The sequence below is a fragment of the Dromiciops gliroides genome, chromosome 3 (genome assembly GCF_019393635.1).
Source record: "Dromiciops gliroides isolate mDroGli1 chromosome 3, mDroGli1.pri, whole genome shotgun sequence".
NCBI lineage: Eukaryota > Metazoa > Chordata > Mammalia > Microbiotheria > Microbiotheriidae > Dromiciops > Dromiciops gliroides.
The window spans coordinates 89,899,444-89,926,191 of NC_057863.1; the positions used below are offsets into that span (position 1 = coordinate 89,899,444).

Consider the following 26,748-nt stretch of genomic DNA (forward strand, 5'->3'; position numbering starts at 1 on the left):
ATTTGAAGGAAGTTATGAAACTGTGGGCTGATTGGATTGTGTTTTGTTGAAGGTAGAACAAGAGGGCCTTATCAATTTAATGAAGTTCAGGGGATGAGGACATTACCTTCCCCAATCCCTCTTTTTTTTTTTTTTTGGTGAGGCAATTGGGGTTAAGTGACTTGCCCAGGGTCACACAGCTAGTAAGTATGTAAAGTGTCTGAGGTCGGATTTGAACTCTGGTCCTCCTGAATCCAGGGCTGGTGCTCTATCCACTGTGCCACCTAGCTGCCCCTTCCTCAATCCTTCTTAATTCTGATGCCTGCCCTTTGTTGATTATTTCTTATTTACTCTGTGTATACCTTGTTTGTATGTATTTGTTTGTTGTCTTTTCCATTAGATTGTGAGCTCTCTGAGGGCAAGGAACTATCTTTAGCCTCTTCCTGTACCCTTAGCACAGTTTCTGGAAGTACTAGACATGTAATAAATGTTGATTGATTCATTGATTGAATAAAAAAGAATTAAGTGCTTACTAAGGGCCAAGTACTGTGGTAAGCTCTGGAGTCACAAATAGAAAATTGAGACAGTTCTTGCCTTTAAGAAGCTTACATTTAGGGGTCAGCTAGGTAGCGCAGTGGATAGAGCACCGGCCCTGGAATCAGGAGTATCTGAGTTCAAATCCGGCCTCAGACACTTAACACTTACTAGCTGTGTGACCCTGGGCAAGTCACTTAACTCCAATTGCCTCACTAAAAAAAAAAAGCAGCAGCAGCTTACATTTATGATAGATGAGACAACATATCGTGGGGTAAGTGGTACAGTGGATAGGGTGCTGGACCTGAAGTCAGAAATACTCCATCTTCATGAGTTCAAATCTGGTCTCAGGCACTTATTAGCTGTGTGACCCTGGATAAGTCATTTAATCTTGTTTCCTCTGTTTCCTCATCTGTAAAATAAGCTGGAGAAGGAAATGGCAAACTACTCCAGTATTTTTGCCAAGAAAACCCCAAATGGGATCACAAAGAGTCAGACATGACTTAACAAAAATGGTAGGGTGGTGTCTATGGAATGGTGTCAGAGGGATAGTGAATGGAACAATAGGGCAGTCTACCGACACAGCCTTTCCAGAGGATGCAAGAAGTGGGTACAACTGTGGGACAAGGGTTAAAATGAGGCCACACTGTTCCAGGGAGTTGAGAGTTGTTGGTTTTCAGCTCTTCTAGGTCATGGTTTGTTCAGGGGAGGGTTGGAGGTGTGACTAGGTCAACAAGTGCCCATTGACATGTTCTATCAGGAAAATGCAAATCAAAATTCTTTAACCTAATCAGTGAATTCAAGAGGTTGTTCTCATCTATCTGCACATTTCTTCCTATATATTCAAAGACTTGTAGAGACAATTGTTGTTTAGTCATTTTTTCTCAGTCATGTCCAACTCTTTGTGAGCCTTTCTGGGGTTTTCTTGCTAAAGATACTGGAGTGGTTTTGCCATTTCCTTCTCCAGCTCATTTTGCAGTTGAGGAAACTGAGGCAAACAGGGTTAAGTGACTTGCCCAGGGTCACCCAGATAGTGTCAAATTTGAATTCATGAAGAAGTCTTCCTGACTTCAGGCCCAGCCCTCTATCCACTGCATTACCTAGTTACCCCTCTCTACACTAGTGGTGTCAAACTCAAACAGAAAATGGGAAATGGGGAGGGGTGTTGGCATTAGACCTTACATAAGGATCCCTGCTGGTGCATATTGATTTAGAAAACCACTTTTTTTTTTTTTTTTGGTGAGGCAATTGGGGTTAAGTGACTTGCCCAGGGTCACACAGCTAATAAGTGTTAAGTGTCTGAGGCCGGATTTGAACTCATGTCCTCCTGACTCCAGGGCCAGTGTGCTATCCACTGTGCCACCTAGCTGCCCCCAGAAAACCCCCTTTTAACATAATCTATGTTGTGTTATATTTTTTGTTTTTTTAAAAATATTTTTCAATTACATTTTAATCGGGTTCAGCTGCACTAGGGAGTGTTACATTGTTTTATACCTTTGCTCTATACAGTCTAATCTCCCAACCGGCTCTCATTGCCTCATGGCAATCCTTTTATTCATCCCCATTTGACTCTACATCATATTCCCTTTCACTTTTGTGAGGAAAAGGGAAAAGCATTTATTAAGCACCTTCTATGTGACAAACATTGTGCTAAGCACTTTACAAATATTGGTGCATGCCATTCTGTGTCTCCCTGGGAAGAAGAGGAAAGCCATTACAATCTCCTTCCTGCCTTTGGTGTAAGGGGAGAAGACAGAAGATGCCACTCCATCCACCAATCTCCCACCTTTGTGGTGAGGGGAGAGGGTGCCACTCCATCATACCACATCTCCTATGTGGTCTCCGACCTCTTTCAGAAAGAGGAGAAACACCTTTCCAACAAGAACCAGACTCCTTTTTTTTCCAGGGAAGAGGAAAAAAAAAACCATTTCATCAAGTCTCCAGAATGGCTTTTGGCCTTGGGGGAAGAACACTTGAGTTCCAAGTACTAGTCCCCTAGCCTGAATTGCCTAAAGCCCTGATAGGATTCTTCTTTGTTGTACAGTCATGTTCAACTCTACCTGACCCCATTTGGGGTTTCCTTGGCAAAGATACTGAAGTGGCTTGCCATTTCCTTCTCTGGCTCATTTTACCAATGAGGAAACTAAGGCAAACCAGGTTAAGTGACTTGCATAAGTCACGCAGCTAGTGCCTGAGGCCATATTTGAACCCAGGAAGATGAGTCTTCCTGACTTCAGGCCCGGTGCTCTATGCATTACCCTGAAGTCAAACCCCTGACAATGAAAATCTATTCAAACTTAATGGTTACCAACCTTCCTTGTAGTGGTACTCTTCTCATTCTAAAGATTTTTTTTTTTTGGTGGGGCAATGGGGGTTAAGTGACTTGCCCAGGATCATACAGCTAGTAAGTGTCAAGTGTCTGAGGTCACATTTGAACTCAGGTCCTCCTGAATCCAGGGCCGGTGCTTTATCCACTGCGCCACCTAGCTGCCCCCCAATGATTCTGAAGCCCATTCCTGAGCTCTGCTGCATGATCCTTTATTCTCATTCCCCTCCCCCATCCTATTCTAAAGCTACCCCTGTCTTCCCTAGTGTTCTCTGGAATGTGTATTCCATGGACAACAAGCCTGCTTTCATCTTAAAGCTTTTCCTTTGCCACTGCTCCCATCTAGTTGCTCTCTCTGGGACCTGGCCATCTCCTGATCGATCACACATCCTGCCTGGCTGCTTTTCCTAGCATTGCCTGCACTGTCACTCATTCCTCTGGTGAAGGTGGGGGAGTTGGAGTAACTCCTACTTGCCCCCCCATTGCCACTTCTAGGTTTTGTTTGACCACTTTCACCAGAGAAATTTCCTCCTTTGAGATTCACTCCATACATATCTATCACCTAATCAAAATCTAGCTATTGTCTATTGTCCTCTGGGACACAGCCCTTCTTTCCTCAATGAGTTCAGTGCCTGGCTTGCTGTCTTTTTTTCCCAACTCCTGCCCTCATACTGCAACATAACTATTAATGTTCTCTCAAGCCCCCTGACCAAACAATTCTTCACCTTCCTGATTTCACATGACTCCCATTTCAGCCACACACAGAGACAGTCATGTCTTGATCTTCCCACAGCCCACAAATGCTCCATTTGTTCATTCATGAGCTCTGATATTTGCTTATCTGACATTCTGTTGACATTCGGCCTCTTCTGCTGCCTTGCAACCCTAAGCCCTGTTCTTTGTCCACACCATGGCTTCCACTCCTTTGACTTCTCAGTGTTCTTCTAGGCCATCCTGTACTACCCCTGAGCCCCGAGGGCCCCCGCCCCCCCCCCACGTAAACCAGTTCAGCTTAATGCCTTCCTGCTCTCTTGAGTCCCTTTCCCCATTATCCTAAAGCCAATCTTGTCCTGCCAAGTGTTAGTGTCGGATCACTCCCAACATCTGTTGCCTTCACTCCTACCCATGTGCTGATGAACATAGGTTGAGAAAATAATGAAACCATGCAGACTGAATCTACTACACATTCCTTCAACGTTCCTTCAACTGGACCCTCACTGCTGCTAGGCAATCCTACTATATCTCCCTAATTAACTCACCACTGGCTCTTTCAAAGAGACAAGGAAAGACTTATATGAAATGATGCAGAGTGAAGTGAGTAGAACCAGAAGAATAATTTATACTATTTAACATCAATATTATGAAAGTGAACATATTTCAGACATATAAACTTATGAAGAATGGAATGAGCAGAACCAGGAGAACAAATTGTACAGCAATAACAACAATATAAAAAAGAATGACTTTGCAAGCTCTAAAAACTCTGATCAACGAATGACCGTTCAAGCTTCCAGAGGAGCCAAGATGAAGCCTCTTATCCAACTCCTAACAGAGAGATGACAGATTCAAATTACTGCATGAAAAATATTTTTTGGACACAATGAAAAAAATTGCTTTGCTTCACTATGCCCATTTGGTTTTTTTTCCTCTTAAAAAGAAGATTTAAAAATTTTATTTACATATCAATATGCATTGCTAGGCATTACTAGCTTAAGAAAAGTTAGTTTTTATACCATCCTTTAATTTCTTTGCTGATTCACCCTGAAATTCTATGCTGCAGAGGGGTACATTCTTTTTTGTTTTGTTTTGTTTTTATTTTTTTTAAAACATTTTCATTATGGTCATTTGTTACAAGGAATAGGGGGTAGGAGGGAGAGAAAATAGATTTCTGTTAATTAATGACAAAATTTAATTTTAAAAAAGACAACCCGGGGCAGCTAGGTGGCGCAGTGGATAGAGCACCGGCCCTGGAGTCAGGAGGACCCGAGTTCAAATCCGTCCTCAGACATTTGACACTTACTAGCTGTGTGACCCTGGGCAAGTCACTTAACCCCAATTGCCTCTCTCTCTCTCACACACACACACACACACACACAAAGACAACCCAAATCCTACCTTCTATAGGTCTTTCCTTATCTAATCCCCAGCCCCCTCACCCAGTACTTTTTCCTTCTGAGATGACATTGCATCTATCATGCACATACATATAAGAACAAGGATCCTTCACAAATTTCACAAAAAAACCCTAGTTGTATAAGACCCATTTCTGTGAAAAAGAGTTGTGAAAAGCTTAAGCTGAGTCTGGACCTCTGTAGTAGAGTTTACACATTACACATGTAATAAAAAAATTGTCACTTTTTAGTTGGTAAGTTGGTATCAGTATTTTAAAATTTGTTTTGATTAGAGCCCCCAAGAACCATCATTTAATTTTATATCATTTCGGAATGTGGAGACTTAAAAAAAACAATAGTGCTGAGATCTAATAAGCCAAATGCCCATATTTAATGATATATTCTAATTATGTTTTGAAATCTAGAGAGTGTCTAAACATGTCAATATATTATTTTTGGTCTAAGCACTCGCAGTGACTCATGTAATTTGAGGACCATAGGATCATGTTACACAGTACATATCATATGATTCATATGTGCTGGGTTGGCTTTTTGTATCACTGTCCATAATCTGCTGTGGTCAGATTTCACCCAGGCATGTGGGAAGAAAAGTGTGTGGCCCTAATGTGGCAGTTCCTGGACAGTTTGTAAGATGTGAACTGATGATACCTTTTAGGGCTGACAAAATGTTCCTCACAGCCAAGAGAAGTTCAGAATTGTGGGCTGCTGACACTGCTGAGCCAGATCTAACTGGATAGTTGTAGCCTTTGGCTTTGGAGCAGACAAACAAGATTTGACTGTCATGGCAAGCCAGGTCGTGTGCTGAATGGATTTGATTTGGTTGATAGACCTGAAATGGGGTCTACTCAAGTTTCTCAATCACTTTTGCAAGACCTTTCCATCAAATAGCAGCAAGAAATACATAAGGGATGGTCACTGTTCATTCTGCTACCATTTCCCAATGTTTTTGGATTCACAAATATAGAATCAGGGAGAGAAAATATGGCTTCTGGGCATTGAGCTGCCCTGAAGCTGTGATAACCACAGTGAGAGCAATGGTTGCATATATCCAGTGTCCTGCACACAGTAGGTGCTTAATAAATGATTGTTGATTGATTGATATACTCTGATAAGTTTTTTTTACTTTTTACTCCAGCAAAAGGCTAAGAGTAAGATAGAAAGTTATCTTCTATTTAAATGTTAATGGAGATAGGCAGACAAGACCAGATTAGGGAGTATTTGAGGGAACCAGAAGACAGTGAGAAGACCTGATCAGGGTGATACTAACAGCTCACATTCATGAGAGGGGAAGGGAGTAAGCATTTATTAAGTGCCTACTATGGGCCAGGCAGTGTGCTAAGTTCATTACAAATATTATGCCAATAAACAAGAGATAGAAGGGGCAGCTAGGTGGCGCAGTGGATAGAGCACCAGCCCTGGAGTCAGGAGGACCTGAGTTCAAATCTGGCCTCAGACACTTAACACTGCTGTGTGACCCTGGGCAAGTCACTTAACTCTAATTGCCCAGCAAAAACAAACAAACAAGAGATAGAAGACTGAGATGTAAAATGGATAATTTAAATTACATTAAATTAAGAAAATTTTGTAGAAATAAATCAAGTGGGGCCGCTAGATGGAGCAGTGGATAGAGCACCGGCCCTGGAGTCAGGAGTACCTGAGTTCAAATCCGGCCCCAGACACTTAACACTTACTAGCTGTGTGACCCTGGGCAAGTCACTTAACCCCAATTGCCTCACTAAAAAAAAAGAAATAAATCAAGTGTAGCCAAAATTAGAAGGAAAGCAGAAAATTAGGGAAAAATTTATAGACAGTTTCTTAGATAAAAGTCTCATCTCTCAAATACATAAAGAACTTTGTTAAATCTACTAGAATGCAAGTCATCCTACAATTGATAAATGGCCAAAGGATATGAACAGGCAGTTTTCTGATAAAGAAATCAAAGCAATTTGTAGTCATGTGAAAAATGTTCTAAATAATTATTTATTAGAGAAATATAAATTAAACCAATCTTGAGATATCTTATACATATCAGATTGGCTAAAATGATTGAAGGAGAAAGCAACAAATGTTGGAGGGGGTGTAGAAAAATTGGGACACTAATTCACTGTTGGTGGAACTGTGAATTGATCCAACCATTTTGGAGAACAATCTGGAATTATGCCCAGTTATGCCCAAAGATTATTAAACTGCCTATGTTCTTTGACCCAGCAATACCACTACTAGTTCTATTTCCAAGGATGATTAGGGTAAAAGGAAAAGAACTTATATGTTCTAAAATATCTATTTGTGTTGGCAAAGAAATGGAAATTACAAGGATGCCTGTCAAGTTGTGATATACGATCATGATGGAATAGTACAGTGCTATAAGAAATGCTGAACTCATTGATTTTAGAAAAACATGGATAGACTTTTACAAAATAATGAAGAGTGAAATGAGCAGAACCAGGAGAACATTGTATACAGTAACAGCAAAATTGTTTTAAGAACAACTTTGAGGGGCAGCTAAGTGGCACAGTGGATAGAGCACCAGCCCTGGATTCAGGAGTACCTGAGTTCAAATTCGGCCTTAGACACTTAACACTTATTAGCTGTGTGACCCTGGGCAAGTCACTTAACCCCAATTGCTCTGCCCAAAAAACAAAAACAAAAACAAAACAACTTTGAGCAACAAAGTCATTTTGACTAATATAAATATCCAAATTAACTACAAAAGTAATATGAAGGAAGATGCTATCTGCATCCAGAGAAAGCACTGATAAGTAGAAGTATGTATAGAATGATTTTACATATATACATGTATATGTATGTGTGTATATATAATACACACATTATATATGTGTATATATATGTGTATACACACAGAATGTTAGCCATGGGGGGATTAGAAAAGAAAAAAAGTAAGAAAAAGAAATTTACATGATAACTTTAATATATATATATATTTGTGTGGGGGGGGGCAATGGGGGTTAAGTGACTTGCCCAGGGTCACACAGCTAGTAAGTGTTAAGTGTTTGAGGTCGGATTTGAACTCAGGTCCTCCTAAATCCAGGGCTGGTGCCTTATTCACTGTGCTACCTAGCAGCTGCAACTTTATTATATATTTAAAAGTAATAGAAAGTTGTGCATAATAGATCTATAGTTTCTTTTTTCCCCCTTTCTCCTTCTTTCTTTCTTTCTTCCTTTCTTCCTTTCTTTCTTTCTTTTTTTTTGGTGAGGCAATCGGGGTTAAGGTCACACAGCTAGTAAGTGTTAAGTGTCTGAGGCTGGTTTTGAACTCAGGTCCTCCTGAATCCAAAGCCAGTGCTTTTTCCACTGAGCCACCTAGCTGCCCCTTAGATCTACAGTTTCATGTGCAATCATCTTTAAAAAAAATTTTTTTTTTACTGAAGCAATTGGGGTTAAGTGACTTGCCCAGGGTCACACAGCTAGTAAGTGTTAAGTGTCTGAGGCCAGATTTGAACTCAAGTACTCCTGACTCCAGGGCCGGTGCTCTTATCCACTGCGCCACCTAGCTGTCCCGTGCAATCATCTTTTAAAAAATTCTACTATGTTATGGAAATGCTTGTTTTATTTCACAAATTAAAAATAAAATAAAGTGGAAACCCCCCCCCCGAATATTATATCATCTGATCCTCAGAACAATACTGAGAAATAGGGGCTATTATTATTTCTATTTTATAGTTGAGGAAACTGAGGCAGGCAGAGGTGATTTTCCCAGGATCACAAGACTAAGAAGTTTCTAAGGTCAAATTTGAACTCCGGTTTCTTTGCCTCTCAACCAGGCATTCTATTCTGCCATCTAGTATCTAGTACTTAATAAATGCTTCCTCCCTTCCGCTCTCACCAGTGGGAGCTGTTAGTTTCACCCTGATTCATATTACCTGATGAGAGCAAGTGGAATTCCAGTCCACAAATTCTTTTCTCCTCTGGCTTCCTCAAAGAACTTTGTTGTGGAAGGTCCTACTAATTTAAAACTAAATAATTTTTCCCCCTTTCTATTTTCCTCAGATTAGCTGGGAAGAGTGGAAATCAACCTATCACTTGAAGTATTGTTTTTGTCCGTTTGTGTTTCTTATATATGATCTGGTTGTGTTAATAAATCATGGCCATTAACAATGAATAATTCTATGAATCTGGGAGGCTATGATTAAGAGAGGGTGAAGCTAACCCATGGAAGGAAAATGGGATCAAACTAGAAGTGGTCAGAACTGCTACTAAGTGAGTCTTATAAGCACCATACCTGGCACCACTGACCACATACCTTCTTATGTTTATAAATTATGCACAGATTAGAGAATTCTACTTTTGTGGAGAAGGCAATTTGATGGGAAACAACATTAACTTTCCTCAGTTATTCACATCATTGGGAAACAGTATGTTGCAGGAGGAAAATGTCAGATTTGGAGTTAGGGAAACAGGGTTGAAATCCTGAATCATTACTTACTATCTATGTCACCTTGCAAAAATCCCTCATCCTCTCTGGACCTGTTTCCTAATCCATAAAGTAAGACTAAATGACCTTCTGGAGTTGGGAGGACCTGGGTTCAAATGTGACCTCAGGCACTAGCTATATGACCCCAAGCAAGTCACAACCCAAATTGCCTTAAAAAAAAAAGGACTAAATGACCTCTGAAATCCTTTTTCAGTTTAAATTCTATAATCTTTGATGCTATAAAGCCTAGTAGTTTGTACTATACAGTGAAGTCATTACTTCACTCCTAACAAGTAGAAGCTTACATGAATTGGAGGCTTAGAGAGAAAGGCTTCTGCCTTACAAATACCACTGACTCAGCAACTGTAGCAGCGGACGGATATTCCACTATTTGGGATACTTTCTTCAGTTAGTTATTGAATTTAGGCTAAGAGGAACTTTCAGGACAGCTATAACCTCACTAAAATCTTAATGCACTCACCACAGTAAGTAGATTTTTAACCTCTGGGAAAAAAAAAAGAGCTGGCATATTCTATTTGTCGATGTGTTTATTTTGGGTTTACACTCCCACCTACTTGCAAAAGGATTTGAGGAAACCTACAAGTAAGCAGCACTTGTTAAGAATCCAACTAGAACAAAGAAGGAACAGAGGAATGGATCCGACCAGGAATCATCTGAGATGAGCTAATTACTATAGTTGGTCACTGAAGTTAGCTCTAAGTTTCCTGGCAGCTAAGGCAAAAAGGGAAACAATTAGATTCCATGGCTCTCATGTCTAACAAAAGAAAGTAAACAAATTTGTCGGTGAGGACTCCTTTTTGTCAAGCACTGAATCAGCTCTGACATTTACTAGCTGTGTGACCCTGGACTGGTTACTTAATTCTCTTGAAGCTCAATTTCTTTCTTTCTTTCTTTCTTTCTTCCTTCCTTCCTTTCTTTTTTTCTTTCTGTTTACAATTAAAAAAAATTATTTAGAATTTTCCCCCACCTTACATGTAAAAACAAATTGTAACATCGATTTTTAAAACTTTGTGTTCCAAATTCTCTTCCTAAGTTATACGTGTTCAGCCATGCAAAACATAGCAGACAAAAAAACTTTAGAAAAAGGAACTAACAACAATAACAACAAAATATACTTTTATTTGTATTCAGATGCCATCAGTTCTTTCTCTGTAGATGGATTTCATTTTTCATAAACCCTTCAGAGTTGTCTTGGATCTTTGCATTGCTGAAAATAACTAGGTCATTCGAAGCAGATCATCTTAAAATATTGCTGTTATTTTGTATATAGTACATTTCACTTTGCATCAGCTCATGTAAGTCTTTCTAGGTTTTTTCTGATAGCATCCTGTGAAGCTCAATTTCTTCTGTAAAATGATAATTGTACTTTCTCTAACTATCTGTCTCTAAGGGTTATCAGGAAGAAAGTACTTTGTAAAGCTGAAAGCACTATGTAAGTGTGATATTATTTATTACATGCATCCTTATGTAAAGAATGTTGATTATAGTGGACTGTGTTGACAAATCACTGAATGTTATAGTTGGAAGGGATCTCAGAGCTCATCTAACTCTTATTGGAATAAAGACTTTGCTTATTGGATCCCCTTACAGTGATCACTCAGACTTTACCAAAAGAGAACCTGTGACCTCCCAGATCAGCCTATTCCACTTTCAACCAGTTCTAATAATTAGGCAGTTTTTCCTTACATTGAAACAAAACTATGTCTCTTACTTCCACCCATTGTTTCTAGTTCTTCCCTCAGGGGCCAAGCAAAATAAATTTTCACCAAATTTAATCCCTCTTCCTAGTGGCAGCCCTTCAAGTATGTAAACACAGATATGATGTGCCCTCTAAGTCTATTCCTCTTAAAGTTAAACATCCTGACTTTCTTTAATGGATTCTCATAGGGCCCATCTTCTGATTTTCCCCTACTCTGGATGTGACATCCAGAACTGAAGATGTGGTCTGATTTGAGCAATGTACACTAGAACCATTGTCTCCCTATATCCCGGACATTGGGCATCTCTTTGTGTAGTTTTTTTTTTTTTTGTGTGAGGCAATTGGGGTTAAGTGACTTGCCTAGGATCACACAGCTAGTAAGTGTCAAGTGTCTGAGGCTGGATTTTGTAACGATTGGAATAACGCCACCTGCTGGATACTAACTGTAGAAGAGTTCTGCCCATGAAGCGAAGGTCTTTGAGGGCAAGACCAGGAGTCTTTTCTTCAGGAGTCAGGAAGTGACGCGGACTAGTGGGAGGAGGAAGGAAGAGACTGGCGCTCAGTCTCGCGCTCTCTTTCCTTTGGACTCTGGTGGAGAGCGGAGCTAGAAATGTGCTCTCCCTTTAATAGCTAGGAATTTAGGCCTTTTTCTCTCTCTTTACCAAATTCTTATTCTCCTTAATAAATGCTTAAAAGTCTAACTCTTGCTAAAGCTTATAATTTATTGGCGACCACTCATTAGATATTTTAGACAGTTTAGCTAGAATTTTAGCCCTTAACAGATGGCTGACCACGAAGAGGAAAGCTAAACTTCAGTCTTCTGATCTTCTGGTTGGGTAAGAAATTTCCCCTCCCTCTCCCTTTAACTGCTAAGTACTGGCGTACTGGCTGTGTTTTCCTTTAAATTTTTTCGAATGGACCTTTTAAACTCCCTAATTACCCTATTTTTGATTTTAGTCTGTTTAACCAGACAAATGGGGGATAAGATCATGTTAATGCTTTGTTTTTGTGGATTTTCTATTTTTCTTTTTATTTTTGTTAAAAGAGCCAGCAACTTACTCACACAAGGAAATATCTCTCCCTCTCCCAACCATGCTTTTTCAGAGAAACCTGAAGAGATTCCCGCAGCTTTTCCCAGTTCTAACACTAATTGTTGCTTTAATTTTGCATGCCTGGAGGCAATGACCCACCCTCTAGAAGCTTTTAATCCCCTAGCACCTGGAGGCAAAGTGGGGGAAGAGGAATCCAGGCCTGAGTTCAAAATCAAGTCTGATTCAAATTGCTCTGGTCCCTCCCCTCCTCTCCAGACCCTACCCTCTACTCCTCCTATGGCCAAGCCCATTGCTTCCCCTGCCTGGGAAGTCCAGAGATCTGATGCGCATGCTCAACTTTCTGTAACTACATTTGCAGCTTCAGGCTCAGTCCTTCCCCAGCCTGGCTGTGCTTCTGAGACAACCTTAGAAAACCCTTTAAATTCCAGATATGCTCGTTTTGTTCATAATTTTGCTAACCTGCTTTTGTCTTTAATTAGTAATCTTATAAAGCATTTGTATGGTGAAAAGACTGACAGACAATATAGAGGGGTTAAAGAAGAAAAAGTTAAGCTGAATAAGAATAATAACAATCAACATAGTTCAAGACTCTGCTTCTTTTGCCATGGAAGTATATATATTTTACAGAAATGTAGAAGTAAGAAGCAAGGTATTGATATGAGTATTGGGGATTTTAGATATCGGAATCAAAAGTGTTCTAAATTCACTCAGATTATTAATAGTATCAGTTCAGAGGTTACATAGGATTTCTATGCTATTACACCTACATTTTGAAATTAATGGTATGGGTTTATTTTCATAGAGATTTTCATGCTTTTGAGATTGTGTTTTATACTTAGTTTTTAAAACAAGGAGAATATTTGTAAAAGCTTTTTATAGTCATGTGATCAAGTTTATATTTTATAATACTCTTATTAATATTAAGTTCATATTCATTTAGATTTCCCTAGTTTGAATTTCATTGTCTTTTATTGTTCCATGTGTATTTTTTTTCTATTTATTCATCTCTAATTTTGAAACATTGCAAGATGGTTTTGATTTTATTATACAATGTTAATTCTAGGAGTATTGTGCTCCCATATTCTGAGTTGTTTGTTTTTGTTATTTTTTCTCAACTGATTATTTGATCAAACTCTTTAAAGCATTTCCCTGGCAAATTGTTTGCCATGGCAAGTGTAAATTGATTCTAGAAGTATTATTTTTGATAAGCATATTCCAAAAAAAAAAAAAAGAGGGGAACATTTGTAAAAGTTGTCTTTGAGATTGTGTTGTGCTTTAACTTTTATTTAAATATGTTCAGATTTTTCAAAAAAGTAATTGTATACTAAGTAAAAAAAAGGGGTATTATTTGAAATTGTTGCATAATTATATATTGTGTTCTGAGTCAAGATGTATTCACATTTTTTGCAATCATTTATTATCCTCAATTTTTAAATCCATATGAGACTTGGATTATGGGAACTTATCATTTAAGACATTAATTGCCTTTATTCTGAGTTATCAGATGCCAGTTGGCCAAGATGCCATCCAATCACAAGAGGAATACATGCAAGAGCAGACACTGAATTGTCACATGAGGGGAGACATGCATGAAGTCAAGGTATGGCCAAGGGAACGGCTTTTGACAAATGTTGAGGTTGGATTCTCTTGGTTTAATATTTTATTTTTCCCCACAATATTGTACAGATGGCTGGAAGTATTGATCCCACCCATCTCACTTCTACACCTGGCTTCTATGCTCCCTCCTATATGCCTGATGCCATGGACATCTCAATCCCATGCATCTGATTAAGTCTGACTCAGTTTCTTCCAATATGTTCGGTGGCATGGACATATATTCCATCCACCTCTTTTAAGCCTGGCATACTGTATGGGCAGTACATACTGCTCAAGTGTGGGAATGCTCATATCCCATCATTTCTCTGTTCTTTTATGGTAACCCCCATAATTATCTCAGGTGTCATGATAAATACAGTGTTGAATTTGGCCTTGACATCTGTTACCAATTATATTAGATTTTTTAATTTCTCATAATGGCATGAGGATAATTAGGCAGATGATGCAAAAAGTGATGAAACAAAGATAAAAAATTATTTTTAATAATTAATATCGCAGCAATTGTCTTCTCAATTACCCTCCATAAGGGGGGGACTATAGTAATATTATAATTTTAAAGAATGGTTCAATTTTTGTTTTATTATATGTTTCATGTGTAACAACTAAGATTCTGAATTCCCTTAGACATGTTTTTGAGAACTTTCATTGTTGGATTTGATTATTGACAAAGCTATTTTAAAGTTGTGTTAAGCTCAATTTTGTAGGAAATTTTCCTGGCTGATTACCAGCATCCACACATCAACCCCTGAAAAGACTTCCATTCCACGACTACACCTAGAGGACATCTAAGAAAAGACTTTCAGAGACTTTAAATGAACAGTTTTGATTTGTTGTTTTTGTTGTTTTTTTTCTCTTTCTGTTATAATATACACCATCTGTAACATGTACTCTCTGCAGAGGCCCTCCCTTTGCAAGACTAATGTCAAAGCGTCGGTTCATGAGGACAAAAAAAAAAATCGCCCCTCTGGACAAAACTTTCCTCTCTTCCTTTTCTATATTGTTGTTCACATATTATTAGCTAGCAATAGTTATTATATTCTTTTTACTGTTCCGTCAAGGAAACATTTTGTTTCTTGAGGAACAACAGGGGGGACTGTAACGATTGGAATAACGCCACCTGCTGGATACTAACTGTAGAAGAGTTCTGCCCATGAAGCGAAGGTCTTTGAGGGCAAGACCAGGAGTCTTTTCTTCAGGAGTCAGGAAGTGACGCGGACTAGTGGGAGGAGGAAGGAAGAGACTGGCGCTCAGTCTCGCGCTCTCTTTCCTTTGGACTCTGGTGGAGAGCGGAGCTAGAAATGTGCTCTCCCTTTAATAGCTAGGAATTTAGGCCTTTTTCTCTCTCTTTACCAAATTCTTATTCTCCTTAATAAATGCTTAAAAGTCTAACTCTTGCTAAAGCTTATAATTTATTGGCGACCACTCATTAGATATTTTAGACAGTTTAGCTAGAATTTTAGCCCTTAACAATTTGAGCTCAGGTCTTCCTGAATCCAGGACCAGTACTCTATCCACTGTGCCACCTAGCTGCCCCTCTTTGTGTAGTTTAAGATGGCAAGATAGCCTTAGCTTTTTTTGTTTTTTTGGTGAGGCAATTGGGGTTAAGTGACTTGCCCAGGGTCACACAGCTAGTAAGTGTTAATTGTCTGAGGCCATATTTGAACTCAGGTACTCCTGAATCCAGGGCCGGTGCTTTATCCACTGTGCCATCTAGCTGCCCTGCCTTTTTTTTTTTTGTCAGCCAAATCACACTATTGATGGAGCTTGCAAGCCACAGAAATAAACTATTGACTAGCATTGCCTCCCTTATCTTGCACTGATGAGGTTGATTTTTTGAACCTGAGTGAATGACTTTACATTTTATTATGTGATGTCATCAGTGCAGGGAATTCTTGGTGTGGAAACACGCTATTCGAATGCTGATTGGAAAAGTCTGTAACCTATATTCTTAGAGTTGCTTGGGCCACTGAGGGTTAAGTGACTTGCCCATGGTCACACACTTATCAGGCGTCAGAGGCAATTTGAACCCAAGTCTTCCTGACTCTTAAGGCCTATACTCTACTACTTCATGCTGCCTATTTATCCATATGCACTGCCCTCAAGGAGATTGCAATCTTATGAGGGTCTTACATTCTTTTTTTTTTTTTTTGAGTGGGTCAATGAGGGTTAAGTGACTTGCCCAGGGTCACATAGCTAGTAAGTGTCAAGTGTCTGAGGCTGGATTTGAACTCAGGATCTCCTGAATCCAGGGCCAGTGCTTTATCTACTGTGCCATCTAGCTGCCCCTCTATTTATCCATATTAATTGTCATCTTATTAGATGTAGCCCAATATTCTAGCCTACAATCTTTTTGGATCCTGATTCTGCCACCTAGTGTATTTAGCTATCTCTCTCAGTTTTGTGTCATCTGAAAATTTGATAAACAAACCATTTATGCTTTTATCTAAGTCATGGATAAAAATGTTGAACAAACTAGAGCCAAGTCAGATCCCTAGAGGCACTATACTGGATATCTTCTGTTGTTGAACCATTAATGTCTACTAAATGGATTGTCATTCAACCAGTTGGAAATCCACCTATTTTGTCTGACCTACATTTCTTTTTCACAAGAATAGGATGAGAGATTTTGTTAAATGGTTTGTTAAAATCTAGGTGAACTCTATAATATTTTCCTGATACACTAGTCTGCTCTATCCATAAAGGAAATTAGGTTAGCCTGGCATAACCATGTTCTTGATGAAATGTTCTGGTTCTTTGTGATCATTACTTTCTTTTCTAGATATTCACTAACTACTTCTTCTTCTTCTTCTTTTTTTTTTTTTGGTTAGGCAATTGGGGTTAAGTGACTCGCCCAGGGTCACACAGCTAGTGAGTGTCAAGTGTCTGAGGCCAGATTTGAACTCAGGTACTCCTGAATCCAGGGCTGGTGCTTTATCCACTGTGCCACCTAGCTGCACTCCCCCCCTTGTGTGTGTGTGTGTGTGTGTGTGTGTGTGTGTGTGTGTGTGTGTGTGTGTGTGTGTGTGGCAATTGGGGTTAAGTGACTTGCCCAGGGTCACACAGCTAGTGAGTGTCAAGTGTCTGAGGCTGGATTTGAACTCAGGTCCTCCTGACTCCAGGGCCGGTGCTCTATCCACTGCGCCACCTAGCTGCCCCTACTAACTGCTTCTTTAGTAATATATTGTATAATCTTGCCAGTAATTGAATCAACCTTCAAAGCCTATAATTTGCAGACTGTTCTCTTTCCTTTTTTGGAAAACAGGGAAACCATTTGCCCTTCTCTCATCCTGCAATACCTTTCTCACAATCCATGATTATGCAAAAGTTCGCTAATAGTAGCTGAACAATCACATCTGCCAGTATTTTTTTTTTTTTAGTACACAAGGATGTAAATGGATCTGGTGACGAATTCATCAAGGGCTGCTACATGTTCTCTCACTATTTCCTTACATAGCTTGAATTTCAGTTTCCCTATAAGCCATTTTTTCTTTTCTTTTCATTGCAAAGATCATTTTTTTGTGGCAGAGAAAACAGTAGAGGTGGGGATGAGTGCCAGTCTTGTCTGTCCCCCATATTTAATTTTAACCATCTCATCCACTCTGATCAAGGAATGGTTCCAGCCTTTTAAAAAAAATATATTCCTCAGGGGCAGCTAGGTGGCATAGTGGATAGAGCACCGGCCTTGGAGTCAGGAGGACCTGAGTTCATGTCCAGCCTCAGACACTTAACACTCACTAGCTATGTGACCCTGGGCAAGTCACTTAACCCCAATTGCCTCACCAAAAAACCCCACAAAAAAACCACAACAAAAAAATATTCCTCTATTTTTAGTATAGCTAAACAATAACAACAAACCCTTTCAAGTAATATTTTCAAGTCTTATTAAAGTTTTGTCAAAGTTACAGAGCACATTTCTTGTGTCAATCACTTATAAGGGTGAGTGTATAATGTGAAAACATACTTCAATATTGCATCATATGAAATGACAAATATGAGGAATTCAGAGAACATGGTAAATCCTGTAAAAAATGATGTAGGATTATGAATGCAGAACCAGAAAAACAGCATACATAATCCTCGCAGTGTTGTCTACAGAGCCCCAGGTCACTCTTCTTCCTTCCTCAATGACTTTGCTACATGACTCACAATCTTTCTTCCCTCCCCAACTCTTGCCCTCATACTAGTGGCCTTTAACCTATGTACTGACTCTCCCTCTAACATCATAACCACTCAGTTCCTCAACCTACTCAATTCTCATGACGTACACCTCTGCCCTACCTTGGGGACACACAAAGATGGTCAAACCCTTGATCTTGCCATCATCCACAAATGCACCACTTTTTCAAGAATTCCCAAATCCCCTTTTTGACCATGAAATAATTGACTTCTTTTTTTTTGGTGAGGCAATTGGGGTTAAGTGACTTGCCCAGGGTCACACAGCTAGTAAGTGTTAAGTGTCTGAGGTCTGATTTGAACTCGGGTCCTCCTGAATCCAGGGCCAGTGCTCTTTCTACTGCACCACCTAGCTGCCCCAAAATAATTGACTTTTTATTTCTCCTTCTGCCTTCCCTTACCAAACCCTTCACTGTGACCTCCAATTTCTTGATGCCTCAATTCTCTCCCAGGCCATCTCCCCTGCACTAACTACTCTCTCCTCTTTTCCCCATCTTGACCCCATTGGTGAGGCGATTCAGCCCTTCACTGTCCTCCTCTTAAATCCCTAGTCCCCTTATCATTTCACCAGTTGTGCCCTGCTGAGCCTCAGCCATGGGTCACTCTCACCATTTGCTGCCTTTTGCTCCTATACATGTACTGCTGAACAAAAGTGGAGAAAAATCACATAATTCTGACAGGGTCTACTACAAATTTATGTTACACAGCCTCACTGTTGATAGGCAATCCTACTGTATACTTATCAACTTATCACGCTCTCCACAGTGACTCCCAACCTTTTCATCCCTCTTCAAATTTTCCATGGCTTTTCCCTCACCTCCACTCTCAGCTAAGAGATTTGCCTCAAATTTATGGGAAAATTGAAGCCATTTGCTATGAACTCCCCTTTCTCCCCCTTTCCTTATCTCATATCACTCATGTGTCTTCTACCACTATCTTCTCCTTCACTTCTGTCTCACATGATGAAGTGGCTTTACTCCTTACCCAGGCTAACCTGTTCAAGCACTCCCATTCCATCCCTTCTCCTTCAACAGACTGCTCGTCTGTCGTTCCTGCACTTTTTTTTTTAATTGAGGTAATTGGGGTTAAGTGACTTGCCCAGGGTCACACAGCTAGTAAGTGTTAAGTGTTTGAGGCCGGATTTGAACTCAGGTACTCCTGACTCCAGGGCCGGTGTTCTATCCACTGCGCCACCTAGCTGCCCCTCGTCCCTGTACTTTTACTTATTTTCAGTCTCTCCCTGTGCACTGTGTCCTTCCCTACAACTGCCTACCAATATGCCTGTCTTGTTGATCCTGAAAAAACCCTCACTTCATCCTTCTTTTTCCGATACCATCCTATCATCTCTTCTGTCCTTTGTGGCAGAGACTTTCTACAAGTGCCTTCACTTTCTCTCTTCTCTATATCTTCTTTTTTCTTGTTTTTTTTTTTTTTAATGAGGCAATTGGGGTTAAGTGACTTGCCCAGGGTCACACAGCTAGTAAGTGTTAAGTGTCTGAGGCTGGATTTGAACTCAGGTCCTCCTGACTCCAGGGCCAGTGCTCTATCCATTGCACCACCTAGCTGCCCTTCTCTATATCTTCTTAACCCTTTATGAATTTATCATTCCACTGAAACTGCTCTCTCTAAAGTTACCAATAATCTCTTAGTTGATAAATCAAATGGCCTTTACTCAATCCTCCTTCTCCTTAACCTCTCTGCAGCCTTTAATGCTGTTTATCACTCTTCTCTGATATTCTCTTCTCTCTAGGTTTTCTGGGCACCACTCTCTCTCAGTTCTCTTTCTATCTCTCTGATTACTCCTCTTTTTCTCTTTTGCTTCATCCAGATCATGTCTTCTTCTCTTTTTACTCAATCCTACTTCACTGGGGGCAGCTAGGTGGCGCAGTGGATAGAGCACTAGCCCTGGAGTCAGGAGTACCTGAGTTCAAATCCAGCCTCAGACACTTAACACTTACTAGCTGTGTGACCCTGGGCAAGTCACTTAAACCCAATTGCTTCACTAAAAAAAAAAAAAAAAAAAAGGAAAAAATCCTACTTCACTTGAGGATCTCATCAGCTCCCATGGATTTAATTACCATCTTTATGCTGACAGTTCTCAAATATACCTCTCCTGTCCCAACTTCCCTGATGACCTCTATTCTGGCATGTTCAACCGCCTTTCAGACATTTCAAAATGGATGACCAATAGATTATTTTAAATTCAACATGTCCAAAATGGAACTCATTATCTTTCCCCCTAAATCTTCCCTGTTCCACACCTTCTTTACTATCCCTCTTCTTTTATCCTATCCCTCTTCAAAAGGGATTTGCTTCTGTCTGTCCCCTCCCCCACTCTGCCCTTCCTTCTTTTGCCCCTCTCTCTTTATCCCCTCCCCCTCCTATTTTCCTACAGGGTTAGGGAGATTACTCCACTCAATTGAGTGTGTACATTATTCCTTCCTTGAGCCAATTCTAATGAGATTGAGGTCTTTGAGCCAATTCTGATGAGTGTTAGGCTCATTTACTGCCCAGATTAAATAGATTACTCCACCCAGTTGGGTGTGTCCACACCTTCTCTATTACTATTGAGAGTAACATAGCACAAAAAACAAAACAAAAAAGTAAAAAGGGGGCAGCTAGGTGGCGCAGTGGATAAGAGCACTGACCCTGGATTCAGAAGGACCCAAGTTCAAAGCTGGCCTCAGACACTTAACACTTACTAGCTGTGTGACCCTGGGCAAGTCACTTAACCCCCATTGCCTCTCAAAAAACAAAAAACAAAACAAAAAGAGAGTAACATAGCTTCTGAGTTCCTCTGGCTCATATAGGTTGTCATCCGCGACTTTTCACTATCTCTAACCCCCTCTCCAAGCCTGTCTCAAGTCTCTCCTTGTTCTGATCCATCCTTCATTCAGCCATCAAGGGTATTTCCTTACATTTCCATCTGACAACGTCGCTCCCCGACTCAATAAACTCCAGTGGCTCCCTTATAGTCCCCAGGATCAATTATAAAATGCTTTGTTTGGCATTCAAAGCCCTTCATAACCTAGCCCCTACACCTTACTCCCCAACACACACTCTTTGATCCAGTGAAACTAGTCTCCTGGCTGTTAAGCTTATAAGACACTCCGTCTTTCAGCTCCAGCTATTTTCTTTGGCTGTCCCACATGCCTGGAATACCTTACCTCTTCATCTCCTCTTACTGGCTTTCCTGGCTTCCCATAAGTCCCAACTAAAATTCCACCTTACAGGGGGCAGCTAGGTGGCACAGTGATTTACTAGCTGTGTGACCCTGGGCAATTCACTTAATCCTCATTGCCTCCCCCCCCCCAAAAACAAACAAACAAACAAACAATAAATAAAATTCTGCTTTACAGAACCCATTCCCAACTCCTCTTAATTCTAGTGCCTTTCTTCTGTTGATTATTTCTGATGTATCCTACATATAGCTTGTTTATACATATTTATTTGCTTGTTGTCTCAACTCCATTAGATTATGAGGTCCTTGAAAACAAGGGCTGTCTGTTGTTTGCCTCTTCTTTTATTCCCAGTGCTTAGCACAGTGTCTGGCATATAGTAGGTGCTTAATAAATGTTTATTGACTGACAGTAATTTAAATGAAAACATTAAAAGATGAGTTCAGATGAAATATAATACTCAATTTTGCTTACAGAGAACAGATGATTAAACACTTTTCAGTGTAGGTAGGGGAAAATATGAGTGCCGAATTCTGGATATGCTGTCAGAAACAGTTATTTGTTGGTTGGTTTTATTTAATTGTTTTTCTTTGGTACAAGGGAGTTATCATTGCTGGGGAGGGAGTATGTCCAGAAATAACTTTGGTCCAAAAAAATTAAAAGGCTCAATAAAATGCCTAAAAGATTTAATTCACTTAAGGCATGTCTTCAGGAGTCTAGGAATGGGTAATATCTTTTAGGTCCTTTGGTTCTTAATGATTTAACTTAATAGGACAGAATCAAGACATTCTTGATCACAAACATTTAGATAAAGCTACTGGGTTTTGGTTGGGGAATTCACTATAATCTACAAACTATGGAAAGACTATCCCAAGAAATTATTCAAAAACACTTTTCAGAATGATCAAAAGGAGATGATAGTTTCTAAATAGGAGTTCACAGGATCCTGACATGAAAACTAAATATTCAAGTGTTGTAGATACAGTATAGTCAAGACATCACCCTTGTGATGTCATTAGTCCTTTTTGAGAAAGGATGAACAGCAACAAATTTCAACACTACTACAAGGAATAAATCTTGTATGAAAATAGCTATAATATAACACGGGACATCAATGAGGATTACAGTAGATTTCTTTCTTTCTTTTTTAGTGAGGCAACTGGAGTTAAGTGACTTGCCCAGGGTCACACAGCTAGTAAGTGTTAAGTGTCTGAGGTCAGATTTGAACTCAGGTACTCCTGACTCCAGGGCCGGTGCTCTATCCACTATGCCACCTATCTGCCCCTTACAGTAGATTTTTTTTTTTTTACTGGGCAATGAGGGTTAAGTGACTTGCCCAGGGTCACACAGCTAGTAAGTGTCAAGTGTCTGAGGCCGGTTTTGAACTCAGGTTCTCCTGAATCCAGGGCCGTTGCTTTATCAACTACGCCACCTAGCTGCCCCTACAGTAGATTTCTTAAGGAAGATCAGGAATGATTGGAGAAATAAGAATATAACAGATATAATATTTTGGGGGGGCAGGGCAGTGAGGGTTAAGTGACTTGCCCAGGGTCACACAGCTAGTTAAGTGTCAAGTGTCTGAGGCTGGATTTGAACTCAGGTCCTCCTGAATCCAAGTTCAGTGCTTTATCCACTGCACCACCTAGCTGCCCCCACAGATATAATATTAAGAAGCATTAGTATCAAACCTGTACTTTTATAAGTAGTAGTGCAATAAAATTAGTAATAGTCACCTACCATTTAGTTTTTGTATTGGTAAAATGGGGATAATAATAGCTCTTACCTCACAGGGTTGTTGTGAATATCATATGCGATGAAGGTATGTAAAATGTTTAGTAAACCTTAAAGCAAGTTATTATTTATTGTAGTAAATAACAATACAATGAATAAAAGGGACTAAACTCAGTGGAAACTAAAAAGTGATCTACTAAAAAAATGCCTGAAGGAGAGAGGAAATTATAAAAATAACAGAATATCAAAGACAATCATTCTACATTTAAAAATCTATTGGAGGGGGGCAGCTAGGTGGCGCAGTGGATAGAGTACCGGCCCTGGATTCAGGAGTACCTGAGTTCAAATTCGACCTCAGACACTTAACACTTACTAGCTGTGTGACCCTGGGCAAGTCACTTAACCCCAATTGCCTCACTAAAAAAAAAAAAATCTATTGGATATAGTCAAAACAATACTTAGAGGCAAATTCACAGTGCTAAACGCCTGTATTAATAAGAAAGAGGAACTTAAGAGAAATTTACACTAGAATTAAAAGATGCTAAAAACAGATTGGGGAAATAATGATTCATAGTGTTGAATGCCTATATTAATAAGAAAGAGAATCTTAGCAAGATAAGTGTGCACTAGAATTAAAAGATGCTAAAAATAAATTGTGGAAATAAAGGTAGAAAAGGAACAAAGCCCTACATCAACAGAAAGCAGGAATAAATAACTAAAATGCCAAAATTAATTTAACAGAAGACAAGAAAACCATTGAAATGACACAAGATCTGTTCTTTGAAAAGGCCTACAGAGTTAATAAACAATTAGCAAATATAATCTTTAAAAAAAAGGAAACCCAAGTTAAATTTTGAAATGAGAAAGGGATGGTCACAATGAGGACAGAAGAAGGGATGATTATTTACAAAAAGATTAAATGCCAATTTTATATTTGGGGGCAACTAGGTGGCTCAGTGGATAGAACTCTGGGCCTGGAATCAGGAAAACCTGCATTCAAACCCAGCCTCAGCTTGCTGTGTGACCCTGGGCAAGTCACTTAGCTCTTTTTTTTTAAATTTTTTTTTTTTAGTGAGGCAATTGGGGTCAAGTGACTTGCCTAAGGTCACACAGCTAGTAAGTGTTAAGTGTTTGAGGCCGGATTTGAACTCAGGTACTCCTGACTCCAGGGCCGGTGCTCTATTCACTGAGCCACCTAGCTGCCCCACTTAGCTCTGTTTTTCTTAGTTTCCTCAACTGTTAAGTGGGGATAATGATACCATCTACTTCCTAGAGTTGTAGGATCAAATGAAATAATTGTAAAGCACTTAGCACAGTGCCTGGAACATAGTAAGTACTTAATAAATGCTTGTTCACTTCCTCAATCCCTCTCATAATAAATCAATAAGCAGATACTCTAAGTAGACAAATACCAAAAAAGGTAAACCAGATAGGCCATTAGAGAGCTCTGCTGCACAAAAGTGATTAGATGGATTCCCAGATGGATTCCCAGATGGATTCTACCAAATGTTCAAAGACGAAATCATTCCTATATGATATATTTTTTAAAGAACAGAACTCTTGGGCTAGCCATTTCCTTCTATGAAGAAAATAGTATTTTAATCTCTACAATGGATAGGGATGAGGTAGAGAAAAAATTATAGGCCAATATAATATATATATATATATATATTTTTTTTTTAGTGAGGCAATTGGGGTTAAGTGACTTGCCCAGGGTCACACAGCTAGTGAGTGCTAAGTGTCTGAGGTCGGATTTGAACTCAGGTACTCCTGACTCCAGGGCTGGTGCTCTATCCACTGTGCCACCTAGCTGCCCCTAGGTCAATATCATTAATGAATATCAATACCAAAAGTTTAAACAAAATATTCATAAATAAAATGTACATTAAAAACATACATTGTGATCAGGTAGGATTTATAACTGTAATTCAAGGATGATTTAATGCTGGGAAACCAATTAACATACATCAACAATAAAGATGTCATGAGATGCTAAGAGGGCTTTAGATAAAATACAGCATTCGTTTATGTTAAAAAACACTAGTATATAGGAATGGAAAGATTTTTCCTTGATATGATAAAAATCTACTTGAAATCATGAGCTAATATGTATAATGGAGAGACATTAGAAATACTCCTACCAAAAAGAGGTATGATCATCTTTGATGCCTTAAAATGTTAGTAATAAAGCATAAAAAATAATAAATGAAAGGACTAAGAATTGATATTGAAAAAGTTTAAAATTTGGAGGATGGGAAAGCAAATGGAATATCTCTAGAGAAACCAACGTATGGGCAGCAAACATCAGAGATGAGATTTGAACCCAGGTCTTCCTGAGCTAGAGTCAATGCTCTATCTACTTTACCATGCTGTTCTTGTATTAAAGCAGGTAACATAGAGGCCAGCCTCCTGGTGTTAGATGAAATTAGAATGACCAGTCTACTTTTATTGTTTCTAAAGTACTTCAATCTTGGACACTGAATGATACGTTGGGCTTCACTTTGAATCTTGCCTTAGATGCCTTAACCCTGGTCAAGTGATTTGGCATCTCTCAGCCTCAGTTTCCTTGTCTATAAAATAGGGGTGGTCGTGATAATAGCACCTACTGTAAAGGGTTATTGTGTGGATCAAATGAGATAATGTATGGAAAACACTTGGTAATCCTTAGAGTGCTGAATAAATGCTAGCTATTATCATTATGTTATTGTAACCTGGCCTCTTATAAATAGCATTAAAACAAGACAGGAAGGGGGACAGCTAGGTGGCACAATGGATAAAGCACTGGCCCTGGATTCAGGAGGACCTGAGTTCAAATCTGGCTTCAGACACTTGATACTTACTAGCTGTGTGACCCTGGGCAAGTCACTTAACCCTCTTTGCCTTGCAAAAAACAAAAACAAAGACAGGAAGGGTAGAAGTTCTAGATCTTTCCATTTGCAATCCCATCCTACTACATTCCAGCATAGACTATTTAGTCATGTTGAAATTTAATCAAGAATGTCTTCATTATGCATTCATTTGTTTTTAGGATATGCTATAGAGATGGGAAAAAATGTTTCTTATTTATGTTAGGAAACAGTAAAATAAAACCCCAATGTTATAGAAGGGGGAAAAATAATTGCATACCATCTCCGTGAACCTGTCTGTACAGGCCATTCGAATTCGTTCTGGAGTTGCTGGGCTGTTCAGCATAAAGTCTTCTGTTAAGCCCCTTTCTTTGCGAGCTGCTGTCACGGCATCACTTATAGCAAAGAACACAGAACATCCCAGGAACATACCTGACTCACCTAGGCCCTGTGTGAAAGGAGAAATTTAGAAATTTCTTTATAATTACATTAAAAAAATTTACAATTACATTTTTATAAAATGTTATTTTCATACTTAAATAATTACATTTCTCTTGAGAAATTAATATATCTTTAAGAAGTCCCAATTGCTTTAGTTCACACCTCCCATGTTAGAATGATCATGATTCTGTCCTTGGTGAAATACCAGTAAGCTAAGGAATAGGTGCTATCTAAGTAAGCAGGGTTGAAGGGAGGGATAGAGTCCATTCATTTGTGAAAGGAAAGAAAGGAAATCTACCATAGCATATGATATAGTCTAAATGTACATAACCCTAGGGGCCATGTAAGGGATGACAACCTATTTTCTTGATAGGTCCATACCATATCTAACTATTGGCAGGTACAATGAGATTAGAATTTAAACATGATAGAATAGCATATGGTTTCTCTTTCTTCCTTGAACACCTTGTAAAAATTAACATGCTAAAAACAAAATGAAATGGAGTGTGTGGTGTAATGGAAGAGGGAGTCCTAGGTGTCAGAAAACTTGTACTCTGGTTCCCTACCTATTAATAGCTGGGTGACC

General features: G+C 39.3%; 1 protein-coding gene across 1 annotated transcript in view; it reads right to left on the minus strand.

Moving 5' to 3' along the window:
• The window catches only part of LOC122747176 (aldehyde oxidase 2-like), a 154,754-nt gene that overhangs the window by 26,047 nt on the left and 101,959 nt on the right, over positions 1–26,748 (minus strand). The window contains exon 36 of the mRNA XM_043993364.1: positions 26,002–26,169. Within this exon, the coding sequence (XP_043849299.1) occupies positions 26,002–26,169 (168 nt within the window). The remainder of the gene's footprint in view (positions 1–26,001; positions 26,170–26,748) is intronic.